At 47.1% G+C, this 27,184-nt stretch overlaps 1 protein-coding gene across 1 annotated transcript in view; it reads right to left on the bottom strand.

Annotated features, from left to right (window-relative positions):
• The window catches only part of LOC121002307 (ATP-dependent translocase ABCB1-like), a 308,011-nt gene that overhangs the window by 220,636 nt on the left and 60,191 nt on the right, over positions 1 to 27,184 (bottom strand). The window contains exon 6 of the mRNA XM_040433708.1: positions 16,141 to 16,192. Within this exon, the coding sequence (XP_040289642.1) occupies positions 16,141 to 16,192 (52 nt within the window). The remainder of the gene's footprint in view (positions 1 to 16,140; positions 16,193 to 27,184) is intronic.

The following is a 27,184-nucleotide window of genomic DNA, read 5'->3' as shown; positions in this document are numbered from 1 at the left end:
AGATTTTATTTTTTGACACAAGTTAGTGGAATATGAGACTTTGTAAGAAAAAAAAAAAAAATTCCGCTAACTTGGGCCAAAAAAATGTCTGAATGGAGCCTTACAGGGTGGTGATCAATGACAGGGGGGGTGATCAATGACAGGGGGGTGATCAATGACAGGGGGGGTGATCAATGACAGGGGGGGTGATCAATGACAGGGGGGGGTGATCAATGACAGGGGGGGTGATCAATGACAGGGGGGGTGATCAATGACAGGGGTGGTGATCAATGACAGGGGGGGTGATCAGGGAGTCTATATGGGGTGATCACCACAGTCATTGATCACCCCCCCCTGGAAGGCTCCAGGGAGACGCCTGTATGTGTTTTGCAGATCCGATCCATCTATCAGTGGATCCGTAAAAATCATGCGGACAGCTGAATGGAGCTTTACAGGGGGTTGATCAATGACAGGAGTGTAATCAATGACAGGGGGGTGATCAGGGAGTCTATATGGGGTGATAACCACAGTCATTGATCACGCCCCTGTAAGGCTTCATTCAGACGTTCGTATGCGTTTTGCGGATCCGATCCATCTATCAGTGCATCCGTAAAAATCATGCGGACATCTGAATGGAGCTTTACAGGGGGGTAATCAATGACAGGGGGGTGATCAGGGAGTCTATATGGGGTGATAACCACAGTCATTGATCATGCCCCTGTAAGGCTTCATTCAGACGTCCGGATGCGTTTTGCGGATCCGATCCATCTATCAGTGGATCCGTAAAAATCATGCGGACGTCTGAATGGAGCTTTACAGGGGGGTAATCAATGACAGGGGGGTGATCAGGGAGTCTATATGGGGTGATAACCACAGTCATTGATCATGCCCCTGTAAGGCTTCATTCAGACGTCCGGATGCGTTTTGCGGATCCGATCCATCTATCAGTGGATCCGTAAAAATCATGCGGACGTCTGAATGGAGCTTTACAGGGGGGTAATCAATGACAGGGGTGTAATCAATGACAGGGGGGTGATCAGGGAGTCTATATGGGGTGATAACCACAGTCATTGATCATGCCCCTGTAAGGTTTCATTCAGACGTCCGGATGCGTTTTGCGGATCCGATCCATCTATCAGTGCATCCGTAAAAATCATGCGGACATCTGAATGGAGCTTTACAGGGGGGTAATCAATGACAGGGGGGTGATCAGGGAGTCTATATGGGGTGATAACCACAGTCATTGATCATGCCCCTGTAAGGCTTCATTCAGACGTCCGGATGCGTTTTGCGGATCCGATCCATCTATCAGTGGATCCGTAAAAATCATGCGGACGTCTGAATGGAGCTTTACAGGGGGGTAATCAATGACAGGGGGGTGATCAGGGAGTCTATATGGGGTGATAACCACAGTCATTGATCATGCCCCTGTAAGGCTTCATTCAGACGTCCGGATGCGTTTTGCGGATCCGATCCATCTATCAGTGGATCCGTAAAAATCATGCGGACGTCTGAATGGAGCTTTACAGGGGGGTAATCAATGACAGGGGTGTAATCAATGACAGGGGGGTGATCAGGGAGTCTATATGGGGTGATAACCACAGTCATTGATCATGCCCCTGTGAGGTTTCATTCAGACGTCCGGATGCGTTTTGCGGATCCGATCCATCTATCAGTGCATCCGTAAAAATCATGCGGACATCTGAATGGAGCTTTACAGGGGGGTAATCAATGACAGGGGGGTGATCAGGGAGTCTATATGGGGTGATAACCACAGTCATTGATCATGCCCCTGTAAGGCTTCATTCAGACGTCCGGATGCGTTTTGCGGATCCGATCCATCTATCAGTGGATCCGTAAAAATCATGCGGACATCTGAATGGAGCTTTACAGGGGGTTGATCAATGACAGGGGTGTAATCAATGACAGGGGGGTGATCAGGGAGTCTATATGGGGTGATAACCACAGTCATTGATCATGCCCCTGTAAGGCTTCATTCAGACGTCCGGATGCGTTTTGCGGATCCGATCCATCTATCAGTGCATCCGTAAAAATCATGCGGACATCTGAATGGAGCTTTACAGGGGGGTAATCAATGACAGGGGGGTGATCAGGGAGTCTATATGGGGTGATAACCACAGTCATTGATCATGCCCCTTTAAGGCTTCATTCAGACGTCCGGATGCGTTTTGCGGATCCGATCCATCTATCAGTGCATCCGTAAAAATCATGCGGACGTCTGAATGGAGCTTTACAGGGGGGTAATCAATGACAGGGGTGTAATCAATGACAGGGGGGTGATCAGGGAGTCTATATGGGGTGATAACCACAGTCATTGATCATGCCCCTGTAAGGTTTCATTCAGACGTCCGGATGCGTTTTGCGGATCCGATCCATCTATCAGTGCATCCGTAAAAATCATGCAGACGTCTTATGGAGCTTTACAGGGGGTTGATCAATGACAGGGGGGTAATCAATGACAGGGGGGTGATCAGGGAGTCTATATGGGGTGATCAGGGGTGATCAGGGGCTAATAAGGGGTTAATAAGTGACGGGGGGGGGGGGTGTAGTGTAGTGGTGCTTGGTGGGACTTTACTGAGCTACCTGTGTCCTCTGGTGGTCGATCCAAACAAAGGGGACCACCAGAGGACCAGGTAGCAGGTATATTAGACGCTGTTATCAAAACAGCGTCTAATATACCTGTTAGGGGTTAAAAAAAACACATCTCCAGCCTGCCAGCGAACGATCGCCGCTGGCAGGCTGGAGATCCACTCTCTTACCTTCCGTTCCTGTGAGCGCGCGCGCCTGTGTGCGCGCGTTCACAGGAAATCTTGCGTCTCGCGAGATGACGCATATATGCGTGACTGTGCGCAGGGCTGCCACCTCCGGAACGCGATCCTGCGTTAGGCGGTCCGGAGGTGGTTAACCACCTCAGCCCCCTTAGCTTAAACACCCTTAAAGACCAGGCCACTTTTTACACTTCTGCACTACACTACTTTCACCGTTTATTGCTCGGTCATGCAACTTACCACCCAAATGAATTTTACCTCCTTTTCTTCTCACTAATAGAGCTTTCATTTGGTGGTATTTCATTGCTGCTGACATTTTTACTTTTTTTGTTATTATTCGAAATTTTATGATTTTTTTTTGCAAAAAAAAGAAATTTTTCACTTTCAGTTGTAAAATTTTGCAAAAAAAAACGACATCCATATATACATTATTCTCTAAATTTATTGTTCTACATGTCTTTGATAAAAAAAAATGTTTGGGTAAAAAAAAAATGGTTTGGGTAAAAGTTATAGCGTTTACAAACTATGGTACAAAAATGTGAATTTCCGCTTTTTGAAGCAGCTCTGACTTTCTGAGCACCTGTCATGTTTCCTGAGGTTCTACAATGGCCAGACAGTACAAACACCCCACAAATGACCCCATTTCGGAAAGTAGACACCCTAAGGTATTCACTGATGGGCATAGTGAGTTCATAGAACTTTTTATTTTTTGTCACAAGTTAGCGGAAAATGATGATTTTTTTTTTTTCTTACAAAGTCTCATATTCCACTAACTTGTGACAAAAAATAAAAACTTCCATGAACTCACTATGCCCATCACAAAATACCTTGGGGTGTCTTCTTTCCAAAATGGGGTCACTTGTGGGGTAGTTATACTGCCCTGGCATTTTAGGGGCCCAAATGCTTGCGAAGTAGTTTGAAATCAAAATCTGTAAAAAATGGCAGGTGAAATCCGAAAGGTGCTCTTTGGAATGTGGGCCCCTTTGCCCACCTAGGCTGCAAAAAAGTGTCACACATGTGGTATTTCCGTACTCAGGAGAAGTTGGGCAATGTGTTTTGGGGTGTCTTTTTACATATACCCATGCTGGGTGAGAGAAATATCTTGGCAAAAGACAACTTTTCCCATTTTTTTATACAAAGTTGGCATTTGACCAAGAAATTTATCTCACCCAGCACGGGTATATGTAAAATGACACCCCAAAACACATTGCCCAACTTCTCCTGAGTACGGAAATACCACATGTGTGACACTTTTTTGCAGCCTAGATGCGCAAAGGGGCCCAAATTCCTTTTAGGAGGGCATTTTTAGACATTTGGATCCCAGACTTCTTCTCACGCCTTACGGCCCCTAAAAAGCCAGGGCAGTATAAATACCCCACATGTGACCCCATTTTGGAAAGAAGACACCCCAAGGTATTCAATGAGGGGCATGCCGAGTTCATGGAAAAAAAAAAATTTGACTCAAGTTAGCGGAAATTGATTTATTTATTTTTTTTCTCACAAAGTCTCTCTTTCCGCTAACTTGAGACAAAAATTTAAATCTTTCATGGACTCAATATGCCCCTCAGCGAATACCTTGGGGTGTCTTCTTTCCAAAATGGGGTGTTTGTACTGCCCTGGCATTTGAGGGTCTCCGCAATCATTACATGTATGGCCAGCATTTCTGCTATTCTCCTTATATTGAGCATCGGGGTAATGAGATTTTTTTTTTTTCGTTCAGCCTCTGGGCTGAAAGAAAAAATGAATGGCACAGATTTCTTCATTCGCATCGATCAATGTGGATGAAAAAATCTCAGCCAAAAAAAAAAAAAGGAGGGGAAAGGCATCTGCCAGGACATAGGAGCTCCGCCCAACATCCATACCCACTTAGCCCGTATGCCCTGGCAAACCAGATTTCTCCATTCACATCAAATTGATGTGGATGAATAAATCATTGCCGGTATTTTTTTATATATACAAAGTGTTTGCCAAAGCATACAGGGAGTGCAGAATTATTAGGCAAGTTGTATTTTTGAGGATTAATTTTATTATTGAACAACAAGCATGTTCTCAATAAACCCAAAAAACTCATTAATATCAAAGCTAAATATTTTTGGAAGTAGTTTTTAGTTTGTTTTTAGTTTTAGCTATTTTAGGGGGATATCTGTGTGTGCAGGTGACTATTACTGTGCATAATTATTAGGCAACTTAACAAAAAACAAATATATACCCATTTCAATTATTTATTTTTACCAGTGAAACCAATATAACATCTCAACATTCACAAATATACATTTCTGACATTCAAAAACAAAACAAAAACAAATCAGTGACCAATATAGCCACCTTTCGTTGCAAGGACACTCAAAAGCCTGCCATCCATGGATTCTGTCAGTGTTTTGATCTGTTCACCATCAACATTGCGTGCAGCAGCAACCACAGCCTCCCAGACACTGTTCAGAGAGGTGTACTGTTTTCCCTCCTTGTAAATCTCACATTTGATGATGGACCACAGGTTCTCAATGGGGTTCAGATCAGGTGAACAAGGAGGCCATGTCATTAGATTTTCTTCTTTTATACCCTTTCTTGCCAGCCACGCTGTGGAGTACTTGGACGCGTGTGATGGAGCATTGTCCTGCATGAAAATCATGTTTTTCTTGAAGGATGCAGACTTCTTCCTGTACCACTGCTTGAAGAAGGTGTCTTCCAGAAACTGGCAGTAGGACTGGGAGTTGAGCTTGACTCCATCCTCAACCCGAAAAGGCCCCACAAGCTCATCTTTGATGATACCAGCCCAAACCAGTACTCCACCTCCACCTTGCTGGCGTCTGAGTCGGACTGGAGCTCTCTGCCCTTTACCAATCCAGCCACGGGCCCATCCATCTGGCCCATCAAGACTCACTCTCATTTCATCAGTCCATAAAACCTTAGAAAAATCAGTCTTGAGATATTTCTTGGCCCAGTCTTGACGTTTCAGCTTGTGTGTCTTGTTCAGTGGTGGTCATCTTTCAGCCTTTCTTACCTTGGCCATGTCTCTGAGTATTGCACACCTTGTGCTTTTGGGCACTCCAGTGATGTTGCAGCTCTGAAATATGGCCAAACTGGTGGCAAGTGGCATCTTGGCAGCTGCACGCTTGACTTTTCTCAGTTCATGGGCAGTTATTTTGCGCCTTGGTTTTTCCACACGCTTCTTGCGACCCTGTTGACTATTTTGAATGAAACGCTTGATTGTTCGATGATCACGCTTCAGAAGCTTTGCAATTTTAAGAGTGCTGCATCCCTCTGCAAGATATCTCACTATTTTTGACTTTTCTGAGCCTGTCAAGTCCTTCTTTTGACCCATTTTGCCAAAGGAAAGGAAGTTGCCTAATAATTATGCACACCTAATATAGGGTGTTGATGTCATTAGACCACACCCCTTCTCATTACAGAGATGCACATCACCTAATATGCTTAATTGGTAGTAGGCTTTCGAGCCTATACAGCTTGGAGTAAGACAACATGCATAAAGAGGATGATGTGGTCAAAATACTCATTTGCCTAATAATTCTGCACGCAGTGTATGAACACCGCCGCCTCCTCAGCTCATATGCCTCGGCAAACATATCTTTTACTGCAGAGGAGAAATCTCGTCTTGCAACACCGCATACACCGACTTGTGTGTAATCTGACAGCAGCGCAATGCTTCTGTCAGAATGCACATCAGTGCTGCAGCTAGTCGATCGGTTGGTCCACCTGGAAGGTAAAAAAAACTAATCAAAAAAGAAAAAACCAGGCCGCAACGCAATCAATTTTATTAACTTTATAATAACTTTTGAACAGAACATATAAACTTTATTTAACTTTTTGAACTGAAAGTTAACTTTTTTGCTTACTGGTGTTTTTTTTTTTTTTTTTTACCTTTTATAGGACAAACCTCTCCTTCCCCATGGAACAATGTGCAAAGCGCAAATCGCCCAAAGATGTGGCGAAGTACATTATGCACTTTATCCCAGGTGAAAGGAGAGGTTTGCAGCAGCTGTAAGGGAAAGGGCCCTAATAGCCCTGTGTGCCTGTCCTGTGAGATGCAATCCCTATGCTAAGTGTACCTGTGTGTGGTACTTCCGGAAACACTCTCCAAAGCATAGGGCAGGGTAGTCAGGGCAGTCAGGACAGAAATAGCGGGTGTCACGCCTTATTCCACTCCTGCTACAGACACAACATCTTTTTCGAGGTGACGGTTGGGTTGAGGTACCGGCAACGACATTGGGGAAATGTCGCTCGTGTAGACGGCTAACTACACTGGTGGATGGGGCCACGGAACCTTCTGGATACAGGAGGTTCTCGATGATCTCTTCCTGAAATTTGAGGAAGGATCGTGTTCTCCCAGCCTTACTGTAGAGAACAAAACTATTATATGCAGCCAATTGAATTAAATATACAGACACCTTCTTATACCAGCGTTTGGTGTGTCTGGAAACTAAATACGGAAACAACATCTGGTCATTGAAGTCCACCCCTCCCATGAGCAAATTATAGTCGTGGACACAGAGGGGCTTTTCAAAAACACGGGTTGCTCGCTCAATTTGTATTGTCGTGTCTGCGTGAATGGAGGAGAGCATGTAAACGTCACGCTTGTCTCTCCATTTCACCGCGAGCAGTTCTTCGTTACACAAGGCAGCCCTCTCCCCCCTTGCAAGACGGGTGGTAACGAGCCATTGGGGGAAGCCCACGCGACTAGTTCGCGCGGTTCCACAGCAGCCAATTTGTTCTAGGAACAAATGCCTGAATAGGGGCACACTTGTGTAGAAATTGTCCACATAAAGATGGTACCCCTTGCCAAATAAGGGTGACACCAAGTCCCAGCCTCACCACGTGATCCGACAGCGCCAGCCCCACTATGCGCAACCTGTGGTCTAGCGACACGGGGCCGGGTACGCCTGGTGCTATCAGGGACCTCAACCTCCTCGTCCGAACTTTGGGTCAGACTGCCACTGCTTTCTACAGATTCATATTCTGACCCGCTAGATTCGTCAGATGAGGGTTCCCATTCCTCATCCGACTGGGTCAGAATCCTGTAGGCCTCTTCAGAAGAATACCCCCTGTTTGACATTTGGACTACTAAATTTAGGGGTATTCCCTGAGACTACCCAATAAAAAAAGCAAGCCTGTCTTACAAAGGGGAGGCTAGCGAAGTACCGGAGGCCGCTGCGATTGATAAAAAATATCAAAACTGTATTTTTATCGCCGCAGCGCTTGGAAAGTGATTGTGCAGTGATCAAAAAAATATATATTTTTTGTCACTGCGGCGGGGCGGGCGTGGGTGAACGCACGTGTGGGCGACCGATCAGGCCTGATCGGGCAAACACTGCGTTTTAGGTGGAGGGCAACTAAGGTGACACTAATACAATTATAGATCTGACTGTGATCAGTTTTGATCACTTACAGATACTATAAAAGTACAAATGCTGATTAGCGATACGCTAATCAGCGAATCAGTGACTGCGGTGCGTTGGGCTGGACGCTAACTGACGCTAAACTACCTAACCAAGGGACCTAAACTATCCTAAAACCTATCAGTCAATACCAGTGGAAAAAAAAAGTGACAGTTTACACTGATCACTTTTTTCCTTTCACTAGGTGATTGACAGGGGCGATCAAGGGGTGATCAAGGGGTTAATTGGGGTGATGGGGGGTGATCTGGGGCTAAGTGTAGTGTTGGTGGGTACTCACAGTGATGTCTGCTCCTCTGCTGGAACCAACCGACGAAAAGGACCAGCAGAGGAGCAGAGAAGCCATTTAACACATCATACTTCACACTTGCGTTCTTTTCTTCCGGCATAGAGTTCCGTCGTCGGGGCTCTATGCCGGAAGAATCCTGATCAGGATTATCCCCATGCATTCTGAATGGAGAGAAATCCGTTCAGGATGCATCAGGATGTCTTCAGTTCTGGAACGGAACGTTTTTTGGCCGGAGAAAATACCGCAGCATGCTGCGCTTTTTGCTCTGGTCAAAAATCCGGAACACTTGCCGCAAGGCCGGATCCGGAATTAATGCCCATTGAAAGGCATTAATCCGGATCCGGCCTTAAGCTAAACGTCGTTTCGGCGCATTACCGGATCCGACGTTTAGCTTTTTCTGAATAGTTACTATGGCACCCAGGACGCTATTAAAGTCCTGGGTGCCATAGTAGTAGTGGGGAGCGGGAGAGCAGTATACTTACAGTCCGTGCGGCTCCCGGGGCGCTCCAGAATGACGTCAGGGCGCCCCACACGCATGGATGACGGGACTGTAATTATACCGCTCCCCCGCTCCCCACTATTACTATGGCACCCAGGACTTTAATAGCGTCCTGGGTGCCATAGTAACACTGAACGCATTTTGAAGACGGATCCGTCTTCAAATGCTTTCAGTTCACTTGCGTTGTTACGGATCCGGCGGGCACCTCCGGCAAATGGAGTACACGCCGGATCCGGACAACGCAAGTGTGAAAGAGGCCTTAACTGGCTTCTGATTTGATTTTTTTAAAATCATCAGCTTGGCTGGCAAGCCCCTCTAACTTTTGCCGGCCCGCGATGCGCATGCGCGGGCCGGCTTTGAGCGAAATCTTGCGTCTTGCGTGACTGTGCGCAGAGCTGCCGGCGATCCTGCGTTAGGCGGTCCGGAGGCGGTTAAAGAAATATAGGCCACTTTGTTTGCATATTTAAGGTGCATATTTTGTTGCAAAAGGGTTATGCGGCAAAACCTGCACCTTTTCCTCACTCACGACACTTTTCCGAGGTCGGTGGGGGATGGGGGGCTGGTTTGCATAGAGGGAAGGGGTGTAATGTGGGCGGGAAGTGAGTGAAAGAACATACTCCGTTTACACCATCATCAGCTGATTCCACATAGATTTTTACAATAGCTGTTCTGTTACATGTTCATACAAGTAGTGGCCCCATGACACAGTGGAGAGGTAAGTTTGTGTTGATGTCACTGTTTATTTCTCCCTTCTTCTAATCCATCTGCAGCGTACTCAAGTTGTGTGTAATAGAGTTTCTGGGTGTAGTAGTGCAATGACACTAACCTGAGACGGCTGACTCTCTGCATAGGCAGGTGATGGTAAGAAATTGTTTGTGACGCCAGTGCCAATTAAACGGTGGCATGCCGTTTGCGGATAGCAGGAATAAATGAGGAACACCGTGAGGTTAAAGCAGAACTCCAACTTTAGTAGGTTTCATAGAGACAATAATGGAATCGCAGTTCCTTGGCATACAGTCGATTTTGCAATACGGTTGATGCAGGCAATACAGATTGAGCAAGGTGATTACAGAGTGTTAAACACAGGACTTGCAGTACAGGAGCTTGCACTCTATCTCTGACTGATCCTGGAATATAGCAAATCTTCTCCAAGGCCCAATAACCTAGCTCTGGCTTTATATCCTTGGTTTTAGCTTTCTAGAGTACCTCCTCTGTTCTCTTGAGTACCTCTTGCTCCCTTTGATCTTTGCCTCTGTCTCGCTCTCAGCTTCCTCAGGCTCTTTAACTTCAGTATTCCTGTTTCTGCATAAGGGAATTCAGGAGGGGGACCTTCTCCTGAAGGCAGGCTTCAGGCCTGGACTGGTTTCTGACATTGTCTAATCTCCAACTGTAGACTACAGACACTAGACTCCGTCTCCCTTCACTTCCCTGACTGGGCCTTATATATACTAGGGCTCCCTAGCTCCCTCTAGTGACTAGAAGCTGGAATGACACCCCTAGCAGGCCTGTACATGCAAGCCTTACAGCAATAGGGAAATACATAGCATTACATTACATGACATTTTATAAAACTGACATATACCAACATCCCCATAATTAAGGAGGGACGACAGCACACCAAGTGACACTTTTGTAGTGACGGGTATTACAGTTCCCGTACACTACACATCACAAAAACAAACCCAAAAAAACAGATTCTGTCTTTTGAGAATCCACTTTCACACGGTCAGTATTTGGTCAGTGGAAGTCTAATGGGGGTCTGACTGGAAGTCTGGAGGTCTAATGGGGGTCTGATTGGGGGTGTAAAAGTCTAATAGGGGTTTGATTGGGGGTCTAGAGGTCTAATGGGGGTCTGAAGGTCTGATTGGGGGACTGAAGGTCTAATAGGGGCTTGATTGTGGCTCGAGGTCTGATTGGGGGTCTGGATGTCTAATGGGGGTCTCATTGGGGGTCTGGAAGTCTGATTGGAGGTCTAGACGTCTAATGGGGGTCTAGAGGTCAAATGGGGGTCTGATTGGGAGTCTGTAGGCCAAATAGGGGTCTGATTGGGGGTCTGGAAGACTAATGGGGGTCTGATTGGGGGTGTGGAAGTCTAATGAGGGCCTGATTCAAGGTCTAATAGGGGGCTGATTGAGGTCTAGAGGTCTAATGGGGGGCATATTGTGGGTCTGGAGGTCTAATGGGGGTCTGATTGGGGGTCTGGAGGTCTGATGTCGGGGAATGGTGGTCTAATGGGGGTCTGGAGGTCTAACAAGGTCATATATTGCGGCAGAGTCTGACATGGAGATCTAATGGAGGTGGGATCTGATCTGAGATTTGACATGTGGGGTCTGGAGGTCTGATTGGTAGTCTGGAGGTCTAATGGGGGTCTTATTGGGGGTATGGAGGTCTAATTGGGGTCTGGAGGTCTAATGGGGTTTGCTTGGAGGTCCTATTAGGGGTATGGAGGTCTAATGGGGGTCTGATTGAGAGTCTGAGGGTCTGGAGGACTAATGGGGGTCTGATTAGGGGTGTGGAAGTCTAATGGGGGTCTGATTGGGAGTCTAGAGGTCTAATAGGGGGCTGATTGGGGATCTAAAGGTTTAATGGGGGCTGATTGGGGGTCTGGAGGTTTAATGGGGGTATGATTGGGGGTCTGGAGGACTAATGGGGTCTGGAGGTCTAATGGGGGCTGATTGGTGGTTTAGAGGTCTAGTGGGGGACTGATTGGGGGTCTGGAAGTCTAATGGGGTGCTGATTTGGGGTCTGGAGGTCTGGTCTGAGGTCTGATGTGGGGGAATGCTGGTCTAATGGGGGTCTTATATGGGGGTCTGAAGGTTGAATCTAAGAGGTCTAATGGGGGTCTTATCTGAGGTCATATATTGGGGCGGAATCTGACAGAGATCTAAAGGAGGTGTGATCTGAGGTTTGATAATTGGGGTCTGGAGGTCTGTTTGGGGGTCTGGAGGTCTAATGGGGGTTTTCTTGGAGGCCTGGAGGTCTGATTTGGGGGTATGGGGGTCTGATTGGGAGTCTGGAGGTCTAATGGGGGTCTGATTGGAGTTCTAGAAGTCAAATGGGGGTCTGATTGGGAGTCTGGACATCTAATGGGGGTCTGATTGGGGGTCTGAAGGACTAATGGGCATCTGGAGGTCTAATGAGGGGCTGATTAGGGGTATGGATGTCGATTGTGGGTCTGAATGACTAATGTGGGTCTGAAGGTCTAATGGGGGGCTGATTGGGGGTCTAGAGGTCTAATGGGGGCTGATTGGGGTTCTGGAAGTCTAATGGGGGTCTGATTGGAGGTCTGGTTTGAGGTCTGATTGGTTGTCTGGAGATCTAATGGGGGTCTGGTGGGGGTCCGAAAGTCTAATGGGGCTCCGATTTGGGTTCTGGAGGTCTGGTCTGAGGTCTGTGTGGGAATGGCGGTCTAACGGGAGTCTTATATGGGGGTCTGAAGATCGAATGGGGGTTGCATCTAAGAGGTCTAATGGGGGGTCTTATCTGAGGTCATATATTGGGGCGGAGTCTGACATGGAGATCTAAAGGGGATGTGATCTGATCTAAGGTTTCATATGTGGGGTCTGGAGGTCTGATTGGGGGTCTGAAGGTCTAATGGGGGTCTGCTTGGAGTCTGGAGGTCTAATGGGGTTTTTCTTGGAGATCTGATTGTGGGTATGGAGGTCTATTGGGGGTCTGGAGAACTAATGGGGGTGTGGAAGTCTAATGCTGGTCTGATTGGGAGACTGGAGGTCTAATGCTGGTCTAATTGGGAGTCTGGGGGTCTGATTGTGGGGTGTGGAGTTCTAATAGGGGGCTGATTGGGGTTCTAGAAGTCTAATAGGGGTCTGATTGGGGGTCTGGAGGTCTGATAGGGGTCTGTTTGGGAGGCTGGAGGTCTAATGGGGGGCTGATTGGGGGTCTAGAGCTCTAATGGGGTTCTTATTGGGGGTCTGGAGGTCTAATGGGGGGCTGATTGCAGGTCTAGAGGTCTAATGGGGGGCTGATTGGGGATCTGAAGGTCTATTGGGGGTCTGGAGGACTAATGCGGCCTGGAGGTCTAATGGGGGGCTGATTGGGGATCTGGAGTTCTGGTCTGATGTCTGATGTGGGGGAATGGTGGTCTAATGAGTGTCTTTTATGGGGTCTGAAGGTCTAATGGGGGTCCCATCTAAGAGGTCTAATGGGGGTCTTATCTGAGGTCATATATTGGGGCGGAGTCTGACATGGAGAACTAATGGGGGTGTGATCTGAAGCTTGATATGTGGGGTCTGGAGGTCTTCTTGGGGATCTGGAGGTCTTATTAGGGGTCTGGAGGTCTAATGTGGGTCTGGTGGTCAAATGGGGGTTTGATTGGGGGTCTGGAGGTCTGATGGGGGTCGGATTGGGGGTTTGGAAGTCTAATGGGTGTCTGGTTGGGGGTCTAGAGGTCTTATGGGTGTCTGATTGGGGGTCTGGAGCTCTAATAGGGGGCTGAATGGGGGACTAGAGGTCTATTAGGGGTCTGATTGGGGGTATAATAGGGGTCTGATTGGGGTTCTAAAGGTCTGGTCTATGGTCTAATGGGGATCTGGAGATCTGGTCTGAGGTCTGATTTAGGGGTCTGGCTGTCTAATTGGGGGTCTTATATGGGGGTCTGAAGGTCTAATGGGGGTCTGGAGGTCTAATGGGGGTCTTATCTGAGGTCATATATTGGGACGGAGTCTGACATGGAGAGCTAATGGGGGTGTGAGCTGATCTGAAGTTTGATATGTGTGGTCTGGAGGTTTGTTTGGGGGTCTGGAGGTATGATTTGGGGTCTGGAGGTCTAATAGGGATCTGATTGGCGATATGAAGGTCTAATGGGGGTATGATTGGGGTCTGGTAGTCTAATGGGGGTTTGATTGGGGGTCTTGAGGTCTGATTGGGGGTCTGGAGGTCTGATTGGTGGTCTGAAGGTCTAGTGGGGGTCTGGAAGTCTAATAGAGGTCTCATTGGGGGTTTAAATGTGTGTCTGGAGGTCTGGTCTGAGGTTTGATGTGGGGTCTGGAGGTCTAATGGGGGTCTTATATGGGGGTCTGAATGTCTAATGGGGTCGCATCTAAGAGGTCTAATGGAGTTCTTATCTGAGGTCATATATTCGGGCTGGAGTCTGACAGATCTAATGGGGGCGTGATCTGAGGTCTAAAACTGGTGTCTTATATGGGGTCTGACATAGAGGTATATTTTTTGTACTGGTGCATAATATTAAGGGGTATTTATGTACTGGTGCAGTACCAGTATTTTCAGGGGGACTGTTTCTGCAGGATAGTATTGGGAGGCACAGTACTGGGGGGCAGGATTTGGTGATGAGGGGCTGATGATGGAAAAGTAGGAAACTACTCTGCAGAGACGAGACATGGCTGAAAGAAGTCTGGTCTGAAAGGAGAAGATAATGAAAGAATATCTACATTAGAGGAGATGTCACTGGATGTAAGAGGTACATATGTGGGGATGTATTACTCTATATGTTCTGTAGGGCTGTATGTAATGTTTTCCAAGTATGTCTTTAAACGGGTTGTCCACTTCATTTTTTTTTCCGTACGAGTGCTGCTCTGTTTACTTGCTCACCACTGCCATTGCAGCAGCGAACAGGTAAACAGAGCAGAAAAAGCAGCTCTGATATGAGCGCTGACCTATCCAAGCAGCTGATCGACTGGGGTGCCGGGGGACCTGAGAATAGGTCATCAGTAGTAAAAAGGACAACACCTTTAACAGTAGGACTGGAGGGAATGGGTTAGGGCTCATGCACACGACTGTGCGGATGCCGCAGACAGATCCAGACCCATTTAACTTGAATGGGTCGATGATCTGTCCACATAGCAAAAAAGTAGTGCACGCACTACTTTTTTGCGGTGCAGAGGCATGGACAGAAAACCCACAGAAGCACTCCGTAGTGCTTCCGTTCCGTGCCTCCGCGGGATGCAAGCGGCCAGTGCCCGTGTATTGCGGACCTGCCGTATGCGGGGCGGAATATGTCCACGGCCCGGAAACGGCCGTGTGCATGAGCCCTATAGGTTGAGAATTTGGCATGGGGGGGGTGTTTTAATTTTTACCTCAGGCTGTAGAAAGGCTAGGTGCACCCTGCACATGCCACAAAGTGCTGAATGAAGAGGGGGGGGGGGGGGCAAGCTGAATTCTTGCACCAGGGCCCAGGAGCCTTTAGCGATGCCTCCGAAAGTGAGCACCCTAAAATCTGTAATATCAGGCCGCAATTTCACCCAAAATTACACAATTAGGGATTAAATGATTGAATTATGTGAAAAATAACATGAACACCATAAAATCTGTAGTATCAAGCCATAATTTCACCCCAGGATCAATTATGAATGGATATACTTATATGTAAAAGAATGTGAGTACCCTGGAATCTGTAGGATTAGGCCGCAATTTCACCCCAATTACACAATTAGGGATTGAAGGATTGAATTATGTGAAAAAGAACGTGAACCTCCTAAAATCTGTAGTATCAGGCCGCAATTTCACCCCAATTACACAATTAAGAATTAATGGATTTACTTATGTATGAAAGAATGTGAACACCCCAAAATCTGTATCATCAAACCGTAATTTCACCCCAATTACACATTTAAGGGAGATTGAATTTATGTATAAAAGAATGTGAACACCATAAAATCTGTAGTATGAAGCCACAATTTCGCCACAATTTCACCCCAATTACACAATTAAAACGAATTCAATTATGTATAAAAGAACGTGAACACCCCAAAATCTGTAGTATCAGACCAATATTTCAACCCAATTACACAATTAAGGATTAATGGATTTACTTACGTATAAAAGAATGTGAACACCCTAAAATCTGTAGTCTCATACCGTAATTTCACCCCAATTCAACATTTAAGGAGGATTGAATTATGCATAAAAGAATGTGAACACCATCAAATCTGTAGTATCAAGCTACAATTTCACTCCAATTACACAATCAAAACGAATTGAATTATGTATAAAAGAATGTGAATAACCTAAAATCTGTAGTATTATAACACTTTTTAACCCCAATTAGTGCAGCAAGGTGTAATAGAATAGCTTCCCTCATTCCAGAGCTTCTTATTTCCTCTTTTTAACGCGTGCAGCAACCATTTTAGAAAAAATCTGATTCGTTACCACTTTAAACTTCGATTCTCTCAACTCTAGTCATCACCCATCACCTACCTGGGTATTTGAGTTTCAAAGCCTGATGAACAACCAGAAATGTTACTTGAAGCTGAAAGGAAAGAAGGACGTATATTAAGCATAGTTAACAAGCCTCATAAAGGTATTATTTTACATGGGTATGCATTTAAAAAACGCAAGACCATTTAGAGAACATTTTTTTATGACTTCCCCACATAGACAAAAATAATGATTATCATAATGATAATTTAAAATAAATCCACATTATATTAAAGGCAATGTGCAGTCAGTACATATTGATGACCTACAGTATCCTCAGGATAGGCCATCAATATCTGACCCATCAATATGTACTGGACACACAACCCCTTTAAGTAAATAAATCCTAAACCTAGTTGTAATGCAGATTAAAGCACCGAGGATTACGGTATCCCTTGGTGACAATAACCCATGGTTTAATATCCATTGTTAGAGATATCAGAGTAGCATTGATATGAAGCAGCTTTGGAGGAAATATTAAGTAATGGATACTATATTAGAGATGAGTGACGTTGCAATAAGGTTTATTTATTTTTTCCAAAATTTTTTAATTAGTGTTGTCTTCTAAAAAGACTATACTGCAGCTCCGGATTGGGTCTGCATCCGTGATGCGGGGAGCACACAGCCGGTGCCCGCATATTGCAACAGCCGTGTGCATTAGGCCTAAGGCTACTTTCACACTTGAGTTTTTGCCTGATCCGGCAAGGATCAGCAAGAACGCTTCCATTTCTGATAACACAACCGCCTGCATCCGTTATGAACGGATCCGGTTGTATTATCTTCAAAATAGCAATGACGGATCCATCATGAACTCCATAGAAAGTCAATGGGTGCCAGATCTGATTTCTGCTGTGTCCGAGAAAACGTTTTGCTCCGCATCCCATGCCGAACAGAAAACCGCAGCTTGCTCCGGTTTGGGAACACAACCAAATGGAATGGAATGCATTCTGGTGCATTCCCTTCTGTTCAGTTCAGTTTTGTCCCCATTGACAATGAATGGGGACAAAACAAAAGCATTTTTCTCAGGTAACGCAAGTGTTAAAGTAGTCTAACATAGGAAAATCAAACTTGCCAGCAGCGTGAACAAAACTGTCCTTTTCCTCCTCGTCATTCTAGAAGCCAGGTCAAACAGTCATCTCCATCTCCATCACCATCAATATCATCAGCTACAACTTCTCCTGCACCTCTTCTGCTTCATCATCAGTAAACCATAACAGAATGTGTGGGCAGGAAACAACAATACCTGCCCAGCAATTCATTTGTGTACATACTGAAGTCGGAAGAGCATGTGCTCAACCTCAATGAAGATACCTATCCCTGCCTTGTACTCTCACATGGCCGAGAACGTGGGTCACTCTTCGGAAGTGTCAACGTGTGGCAAGGTCCTCACCACCATAAACACGTGGAGCAGCTGTAACTAGAGTTGAGCGGACACCTGGATGTTCGGGTTCGGCCGAACTTCACAAAAAAGTTCGGGTTTGGGACCCGAACTTGACCCCGAACCCAAACTCCATTGAAGTCAATGGAGACCACAACTTTTGAGCACTAAAATGGCTCTAAAAAATTTATGGAAAGGGATAGAGCGCTGTAAATGCCAGCAAACTGTGGTTAAGAGCATGGCAAGTGCTCTGCAAGCAAATGTGGATAAGGAAATGACTTTAAATAACATATAATACGTAAAAATAAAAAATAATAATCTCAAGGTCCATATGGAGTAGGAGGTTGAGGAGGCAGTGGATGTGGCGGTGTAGGTTGAAGCGGTGGCGGTGGAGGAGGTAGCCTACACTGCTTTTTGGTTTTAAATTTATTTATATTTTTTTAAATTGGGGTACACCAGAAAACATTGGGAAATATAACCTGTTATAACCCCCTCCAGTCATGCTAAACACACGTTCAGACAATACACTGGCTGCAGGGAAGGCCAGCACCTCCAAGGCGTAAAGGTCAAGCTCAGGCCATGTGCCCAATTTGGAGACACAGAAGTTCCAGGGGGGAGACACATCAGTCAGTTCGTATAGGCGTGTGCACACATACTGCCCCACCATGTCGCATGTCCCTGTGATGTTCACGATCCTATTGGATGTCTGCTCTATCAACTTCCGATAATCTTTTCTGCGCCTACCATGTTGATCACGGTTAGTGGCGAATCAGGGTTCCACGCCGGAGAGGGAGCGTGAGAAAGGTATAGCACATCCAAGGGAGATCAATGGATGAAATTTAATTGTGATGGAGCGGAAATGTGGGAGAAGCTATTAAAACTAAAGAATTGAAGGAAAGGAGGGGGCGCGCGGCAATTTCCCACTCCCGACTTGGGGAGGTAGTGACGATAAATAACAATACAGGACTCTTAAGATGCCCTGTTATTGGAATGATTAATAAAACATTATAGGGAATGTCACTGGGGTATTTAGGATTTAGAAACGTTAGACAGGAGAGACCCTGCTGCCGCTTTGTTGACTCTAGATAACTTCTGCTGTGACGTCCACGATCCATTTAGATATCTTCTCTATCAACTTTTAATGTTCTTTTCTGAGCCTACCATGTTGATCATGGTTATCGGCAAATCAGGGTTCCACGCCAAAGAGGGAGAGTGAGAAAGAGAGACCACATCCAAGGGAGGTTAATTGTTTGAAATTAAATATGATCGAGGGGAAAAGTGGGACAAATTATTGAAGCGCAAATGTGGGACAAGTTGTTAACGTTTAAGCATTGAATGAAAGGAGGCGGCGCTCATCAATTTAAGAATAATTTTTGAAATGTAATTCCCTGTCACCTATGCAGAGCAGGGGTTTAATCACTGCAAAAAAGGTCAAATGTCACCCAAGAATGTAACATACAAATTAGTGAATTTTTTTTTACTGTCTACTGGGTATAGCAGTGGCATATCACACCCAAAAATTCGTGAATTTAACAGCCAAATTAGTGAAATGACATAAAATACGCACAAATAAAAAATAAAATAAACTTGATTTATGAGGCGGAGGTCGATATAAAGTAGGAGTTTGAGGAGGCGGTGGACGTAGCGGAGTAGGTGGAAGTGGTGGTAGAGGAGGACGAGGTAGCCAACAATGGTTTTTGGTTTTAATTATTTTTTTTTATTAGGGTACACACTCCAAAAGAGTGTGAAATATCCAAAATACAAAAATGAGCAATTGCGCTGTAGTATAAGAATGGCTGGTTAAGGCCAGTATACATGTTTATTCTGCACAAGGTACGGAAAGTCCTGAGGGATCCATGCCTGGTTCATTTTAATGAATGTGAGCTTGTCCACATTGGCTGTGGACATGCGGCTGCACTTGTCTGTGATAACGCCCTCTGCCGTGCTAAACACACGTTCAGACAATACACTGGCTGCAGGGCAGGCCAGCACCTCCAAGGCGTAAAGGGCAAGCTCAGTCCATGTGTCCAATTTGGATATCCAAAAGTTGAAGGGGGCTGACCCGTCATTCAGTACGTGTAGGTGTGCACATAGAATGTGGGCAACTCTGTGGTCGTTGCGGAGACACTGCAGCATGTAATCGCTCATGTGTGCCAGGCTGCCCAGAGGCAACGAAAAGCTGTCCTCTGTGGGAGGTGTATCGTCTGTGTCCTCTGTATCCCCCCAGCCACGCACCAGTGATGGCCATGAGCTGGTTTGGGTGCCACCCTGCTGTGAACATGGTTCCTCCTCCTCCATCTCCTCCTCCTCATCCTCCACCTCGTCATCCTCCAGAACTGTGCCCTGGCTGGACAATTGTGTACCTTGGGTTAGTGGGTGCAGGAACAAACCCTCGGAGCCACTTGTGAATGACTGGCCGTAAACCCTATGAAATGATCCCTCCCCCCCCTTCCTCTTTCTCCTGTGCCACATCCTCTTCCATCATTGCCAGCAGCGTTTTTTCAAGGAGGCATAGAAGTGAGATAGTAACGCTGAGAACGGTGTTATCGGCACTGGCCATGTTAGTGGAGTACTCGAAATGGCGCAACAAGGAACACAGGTCTCACATGGAGGCCCAGTCATTTGTGGCGAAGTGGTACTGTTTCACAGAGTGACTCACTCATGCGTGCTGCAGCTGAAACTCCACTATCGCCTGCTGCTGCTTGCACAGTCTGGCCAGCATGTGCAAGGTGGAGTTCCACCTTGTGGGCACGTCACATATAAGGCGGAAAGCGGGAAGGCCAAAGTTACGCTGCAGCGCTGACAGGCGAGCAGCAGCAGGGTGAAAACACCAAAAGCGCGCACAGACGGCCCGCACTTTCCGCAGCAGCCATGACATATCGGGGTAATTTTCAAGGAACCTCTGAACCACCAAATTCAGCACATGCGCCAGGCAAGGGATGTGAGTCAAACCGGCTAGTCCCATAGCTGCTACGAGATTTCGCCCATTATTGCACACCACCAGGCCGGGCTTGAAGTTCACTGGCACCAACCACTCAATGGTCTGTTATTCAAGGCCCGTCCACAGCTCCTGCGCGGTGTGAGATTTGTCCCCCAAACAGATACATTTTAAAACTGCCTGCTGTAGTTTACCCCTGGCTGTGCTGAAGTTGGTGGTGAAGGTGTTACGCTGACTGGATGAGGAGCCGGTAGAGGATGAGGAAGCGGAGTAGGAGAAGGAAGCAACAGGTGGCAAAGCAAAGCGCCCTGCAATCCTCGGTGGTGGAAGGACATGCGCCAAACTGCTATCCGCCTCAGTCCCAGCCGCCACTCCATTTACCCAGTGTGCTGTTAGGGAGATATAACGTCCCTGACCGTGCTTACTGGTCCAAGTATCCTTAGTTAGTTGGACCTTGCCACAGATGGCGTTGCCCAGTGCACACCTGATTTTGTCCCCCACTTGGTTGTGCAGGGAAGGGATGGCACGCCTGGAAAAGTAGTGGCGCCTGGGCACAACGTATTGTGGGACAGCCAACTCCATAAGGCTTTTAAAACTCTCCGTCTCCACCAGACGGAATGACAGCATTTCAAAGGACAGTCATTTTGAAATGCTGGCATTCAGGGCCAGGGATCGTGGGTGGGTAGAGGGGTACTTCCTCTTCCGCTCCAGTGTTTGGGAGATGGAGAGCTGAACGCTTCCGTGGGACATTGTGGAGATGCTTGGTGACCCAGGTGGTGGTTTTGCTGGCAGATGCTCTGTTTGCGGGGTGGTAGGTGCTACTTTCACTCTAGAGGTGGATGAAGAGGCCAAGACTGCAGCAGAAGAAGAAGCAGGAGGAGCCAGAGACCTTTCTTGGTTTTTGAGGTGTCTACTCCACTGCAGCTCGTGCTTTGCACTTAGATGCTTGGTCATGCAGGTTGTGCTCAGGTTGCGAACGTTTATGCCTTGCTTCAGGCTCTGATTGTGTAACATCCCAGAGTATGTCACTAAAACTCTTTCACCCTGCTTCATCAAGTTAGGTGTACATGTGTATTTCCATCTGATGTAATATAACCGTGCATTACCAATGTATGTATTTCTATGCCTGTATTTTATATATTTGCTACAATTCTCAATGTACACCAGCAGGTGGCAGCAATATGTAAGCAGACCATAGTTAGTTAACAGACCTAGACTGGAATAGTCCATTCCAGGCTAGCTTCCCCCTTTCTGAGGAGGAGTGGAATGTTCCCACATCCTACTTCAGGGGGAGGAAAGAAAGTTCTAGTGAGTGTGAGCCACCCCCTGCTGGGGTAGGCTGTGTTAGTAGGATCTCCCAGAAACAGGGACCCCAACCAAGGATTCAAGCCTCTGCTGAGGCCCAAGATCAACCTTCCCAGCCTGAGTCCCTTACCTCAGCCGGTGGACAGAGAAAGCAGCCATCTACAGAACTATCAGATCTCCAGGAAGCCACCATCATACCCTGCGAGCAGTCCTGTAAGTAAAGATCCCAAAACCAAGAGAAGATAAGTACCTCTTCAGCTAGTCAGGCCCATACCAAGCAGACTCAAGACAGAGCAGAAGATAGATACCTGCCAGATTCTAATAGGCATATGATCAGATGCAGAATACTTATAAATTCCTGCCACATATTGCCAATACCTGCTGGGATCCTAGACTGAAGCTGTACACTGTATGGATCAAAGCTGCAAACCACTAAGTAAAGACAAGTTGGACCCTATTATCTGTGTGGAATTCCATCATTCCTCAGTTACTCCTATTAACAGCACTCATTTTGTTGCATGTGAGCCGGGATACAGGAGTCCAGCCGTACCACAGGTAGGAGACAACGTTGACACTACCAAATCTGCTATACAGAGACAATATCCCCCTCTGGCATTCCTTACCTAGTACGTGAGTTCATAAGATCTTAAAGGGCCCTGCTACAGTACCTGCGCAAGCTGCAACTGGCGTCACAAACTTATATACATATAAACTGACCCACTGCATAGCATGCCCACTGACCCGGTGTCCTGCTCATTGCATCAAGTGGCGTCACGAACAGGATCGGATTGAATTGTGTGTCCATCCCTAAAAACATAACCGCATCTAATTGTGCACTAAAAACGGACTTAAAACCGCATGTTTCACAGTATAATAAGGGCTGAAGATTGTGCAAAGGTCGCTAAAAAAGTGACTTTCTTACTTGTATTGCTGTGCCAAGAAAGCGCTGCACGTGCGCTACAGCATTCAAAGAGTTAATTCGACATTGTGGAAATTCGCCATATTCGTTTTAAAATGGCGCTTCATCTTCATGCCAAAGAACAAAGGAACAAAGAAACGCCCTCCCAGGAGCGCGAAAATGCTGTCTACGCCCCCCAGAAGCGGGAAAATCTAGCGACACCCCCTCAAGAAAGGCGCAAAGATGTCGAATACGCCCCTTCAGGAGCGGGAAAAATAGAGAACGCCCTCCATGAACTTGTCACTGACCTGGCCCGAGGTAATAAAGACTCCACCCTCTGCACCCCTCCCTTAGTTCTGGAGATCAGTGTGTGTAGGAGAGCAGAAAGCATGGCCTGCCCGCGTCCCAGGTGGAGCGAAATGTCCATCGGAGGAGAGGACGTGTATCCAGAACAGCCGCTGGAGATTCAGGTCTCCCAGCTTATGCAGAAGCGTGGACCGTCGACCTTTGGTTCCAGGCCGGAGGCAGTGGATCCCTCCGTGCCCAAAGACCCGACATCCCCTGTCCTGTCTAGCATCCCAGAGGAGTCGGAGAAGGCCGCCGCTGAAGCCCCGATCCCTGATGTGGAGAGCCAGGGCCTGATTGAGTTCCCGGAGGCCGTGGATCCCTCCGCTGACGCAAGGACCCCCGCGGAAGGCGACGCAACCATACAGATAAAAGTGGACGTCGAGTCATCCACCGCAGGGGCCGTCGCTGCTGAAGCCAGTATCCAGACTGTGGCACAGTCGAAGATGGAGTTGCAGAACCGTGACCAGAGGACACCGGAACCGGCCGCCCGGCCGCGTCATCAGGTAGGAGCAACCCCGCTCCCTGAGGCCCAGGCCCGGTCCGCGTCCGTCCCACCGTCACGTCCAGAAACTCCAGCTCCCGCATCAGTCTTAGGCCCGCAAAGCCACAGCCACCTACTGGTGCGGCGGAGGGGGCTTGGGATTCCACTCCGCCGCCCAGCTACGCCAAGCTCCGCAGCCTAAACCCAGATGTCCCACATGAGATTACTGCTTTTGCCCAGACCGCGTGGGAGTACAAGTCGGCTGTTGAGGAATGGGCGAAGCAGGTGATCGATGACCCCCCACCAGGCGAACCCCAAGTTAGCCAGGAGAACCGGAACAGTTCTATGGTGTGGGGTTCCTCCAGGACAATTATTCTGGGACTGAGGTGTTTGTAGGCCGCCGGTCTGTGAAGAGACATTATTTGCCCCAGGAAAGGCAAAATTTGTATATTGGGGACCAGGTGGAGTACACCCCCATGCGTTCCATGCAGGGACTCTTTGCTGCGGCAGTCACCCTGTTACAAAAGCCACTCTCCCCTGCCGTCACCCCAGAGACCTGTCAGGAGGACCCAGGCTCTGTGGGCAGGACCAGGTGCCTCCAAGAAACCCCTGATGGCCGCTTGTTATTCAAAGAAAAGGCACAACCTGCACCGGCACCACTAATACCGGACCTGTCACCACCACCAACCCTGAGGGAGGGACAGATAAATAACAGTGTGCTCACGTTTAACCCTAAAGTACAGCCATGTTTTATGCCACCTTACATGCTGCCCAGGAAGCAGCCTTCACAAACTGCTCCAGGCCTTCCTGAACCTTTGCAGCCAGAGATTCTGCCACTACCTGCACCGGCTGTGGATTCCGGTCTGCGGCAAGCAACTGCAGCATTCACCAGGCTGTCTGCACAGCCAACTCCTACAGCAACCGGTAGAGGGCAGTGGTGCACCACTACCAACACTACCCTCAGCTACCAGCAGAGGCTAGAACATCCTCTGATGAGGTTTAGCAGCTCTAGTAGTGATGAGGAGCTGGACACCTACTTATAAGGTGTCCCCACTACAAAGAATATCCAACAAATGACATTGTTTTGGGAGCCACTCCGTGGACTGCTACCTGACGGGTGAGGACCTGTTTGGCATGTTGTGTGCTTTTAACCGTTTTGTTCCAGGTTGTCATTGTTTGTCCTCATCCAGATGGTCATGCCAGTTAGGACTCCCCCCATCAGCACTTAACCCCTTATGTCCAAGTTGAAAGTTTTATCCCCTTTCTCAGGTTACTTGATAGCCTGTTGCTATTATTATATGACATTTTAACCCTTTTGCCCTGTGGATTGCAAATAACTTTTGTCAGTTTCCAGAGGATTCTGCAACTTCAAGCACTTCCAGGAATAAGGACTCAAGTTATTGTTGAGCCTATTCTTGCACTTATAAAATTTGCACTATTTTATAAAATGTTTGCAACATAAAAGCTTGCACTCAATTGTCATGCTATTTAATAATTTATGTCATTGTAACCAGTTTACAAGTGTTATGCAACGTTCAAGATAACCTGCCCATTGTGTGTATTCTCTCCTAGATGCCACAATGTGAATTTATGCACTGTTTATGATGATTGCACTTAACCGTTGCACTTAACTAAAAATGTCGCAATTTACTTAAAGTGTGCCTTTTTACAGCTCTTGTTTTTTCCCCCCTTCATACGGACTGTCTTCATATGGACATTGAATAGTAATGGCCTACACCTGGGTAGGACAAGGTGGTAAGTCCTGACAGGTCTAGTTACACCCTGTTGCTTCGGGAATCGTTAGAAGCCCTAGGCTGCTCCTTCCCGCTCGTTAAATGTTCCGGATTGTTCCCATCCGGAGGTGTCTCATTTCCAGGAGATCCATGGGAACGTACTGCCCTCCTCCTGTGACTTGACAGAAGACACGGAGAAGATAAATACCTCCCCTTCTGAGCATTTGCCTAAGGTATGGTACCTCAAGCCTTAGAGCCTTATATTTAGCTTCCTCTTAGACATCATAGTGATCGTGCTATAAGCCAAATTTCTTCAGGCTATGGTGCAGGGAAGGGAATACAGGATAAAGCCACCCTTTCATTTGCGGGCTTTGCATTACATAATGGTGGGATTACGGAGTAAAGACACCCCCATGCTTTCTTTGATATTGGTGGACGATATCCCAAAAGTCAGTCAGTAATGTTTGCTTTGTGCAGTTATAGGTTACCTGGTTATACCAAGATAAGTAAACTGTGTGTTGGACACCTTATGCTAGCGGGCAGGAACCTCGAGGAAACCGGTAAATGTTTTGTCTTTGTACGTCATTTTATGTATGTTCATGCAGCACTTTGTATTTATTGAGTACCCAGAGCTTATTCCTCAACCATCTACCATGCGCCGAGGACGGCTTCACTTAAAGTAAGCGGGTATGTAACATCCCAGAGTATGTCACTAAAATCTTTCACCCTGCTTCATCATGATAGGTGTACATGTGTATTTCCATCTGATGTAATATAACCGTGCATTACCAATGTATGTATTTCTTTGCCTGTATTTTATATATTTGCTGTAATTCTTAATGTACACCAGCAGGTGGCAGCAATATGTAAGCAGACCATAGTTAGTTAACAGACCTAGACTGGAATAGTCCATTCCAGGATAGCTCCCCCCTTTCTGAGGAGGAGTGGAATGTTCCCACATCCTACTTCAGTGAGAGGAAAGAAAGTTCAAGTGAGTGTGAGCCACCCCCCTGCTGGGGTAGGCTGTGTTAGTAGGAGCTCCCAGAAACAGGGACCCCAACCAAGGATTCAAGCCTCTGCTGAGGCCCAAGATCAACCTTCCCAGCCTGAGTCCCTTACCTCAGGGTGAACAGAGAAAGCAGCCATCTACAGAACTATCAGATCTCCAGGAAGCCACCATCATACCCTGCGAGCAGTCCTGTAAGTAAAGATCCCAAAACCAAGAGAAGATAAGAACCTCTTCAGCTAGTCAGGCCCATACCAAGCAGACTGAAGACAGAGCAGAAGATAGATACCTGCCAGATTCTAATAGGTGTATGATCATATGCATAATACTAAATTCCTGCCACATATTGCCAATACCTGCTGGGATCCTAGACTGAAGCTGTACACTGTATGGATCAAAGCTGCAAACCACTAAATAAAGACAAGTTGGACCCTATTATCTGTGTGGAATTCCATCATTCCTCAGTTACTCCTATTAACAGCACTCATTTTGTTGCATGTGAGCCGGGATACAGGAGTCCAGCCGTACCACAGGTAGGAGACACCGTTGACACTACCAAATCTGCTATACAGAGACAATATCCCCCTCTGGCATTCCTTACCTAGTACGTGAGCTCATAAGATCTTAAAGGGCCCTGCTACAGTACCTGAACAAGCTGCAACTGGCATCACAAACTTATATACATATAAACTGACCCACTGCATAGCATGCCCACTGACCCGGTGTCCTGCTTATTGCAATTGCACACCGTGCTAACCACTCGTGTCTTGTCGTCAGCACATTGTCTGAAGAACTGCCATGCCAAGGAACTCCTTGGAGCTGGCTCTGGTGTGCTCGGTCCCTTGCTGCGGTGGGCAGTAGCAGGCGTACTGTCTAGGGGACAGCTGCTCCGCTTTTGCACCCTGCTCCCTCTTCTGCTGGGCTGGTGGCTCTGTGCGACCACCCCCTCTTCCTCTG

Source organism: Bufo bufo, chromosome 5 (assembly GCF_905171765.1).
Source record: "Bufo bufo chromosome 5, aBufBuf1.1, whole genome shotgun sequence".
In the NCBI taxonomy this organism is placed as follows: domain Eukaryota; kingdom Metazoa; phylum Chordata; class Amphibia; order Anura; family Bufonidae; genus Bufo; species Bufo bufo.
The sequence above is the reverse complement of the archived record's forward strand: the minus strand, read 5'-3'. Positions and strand labels throughout refer to the sequence as shown.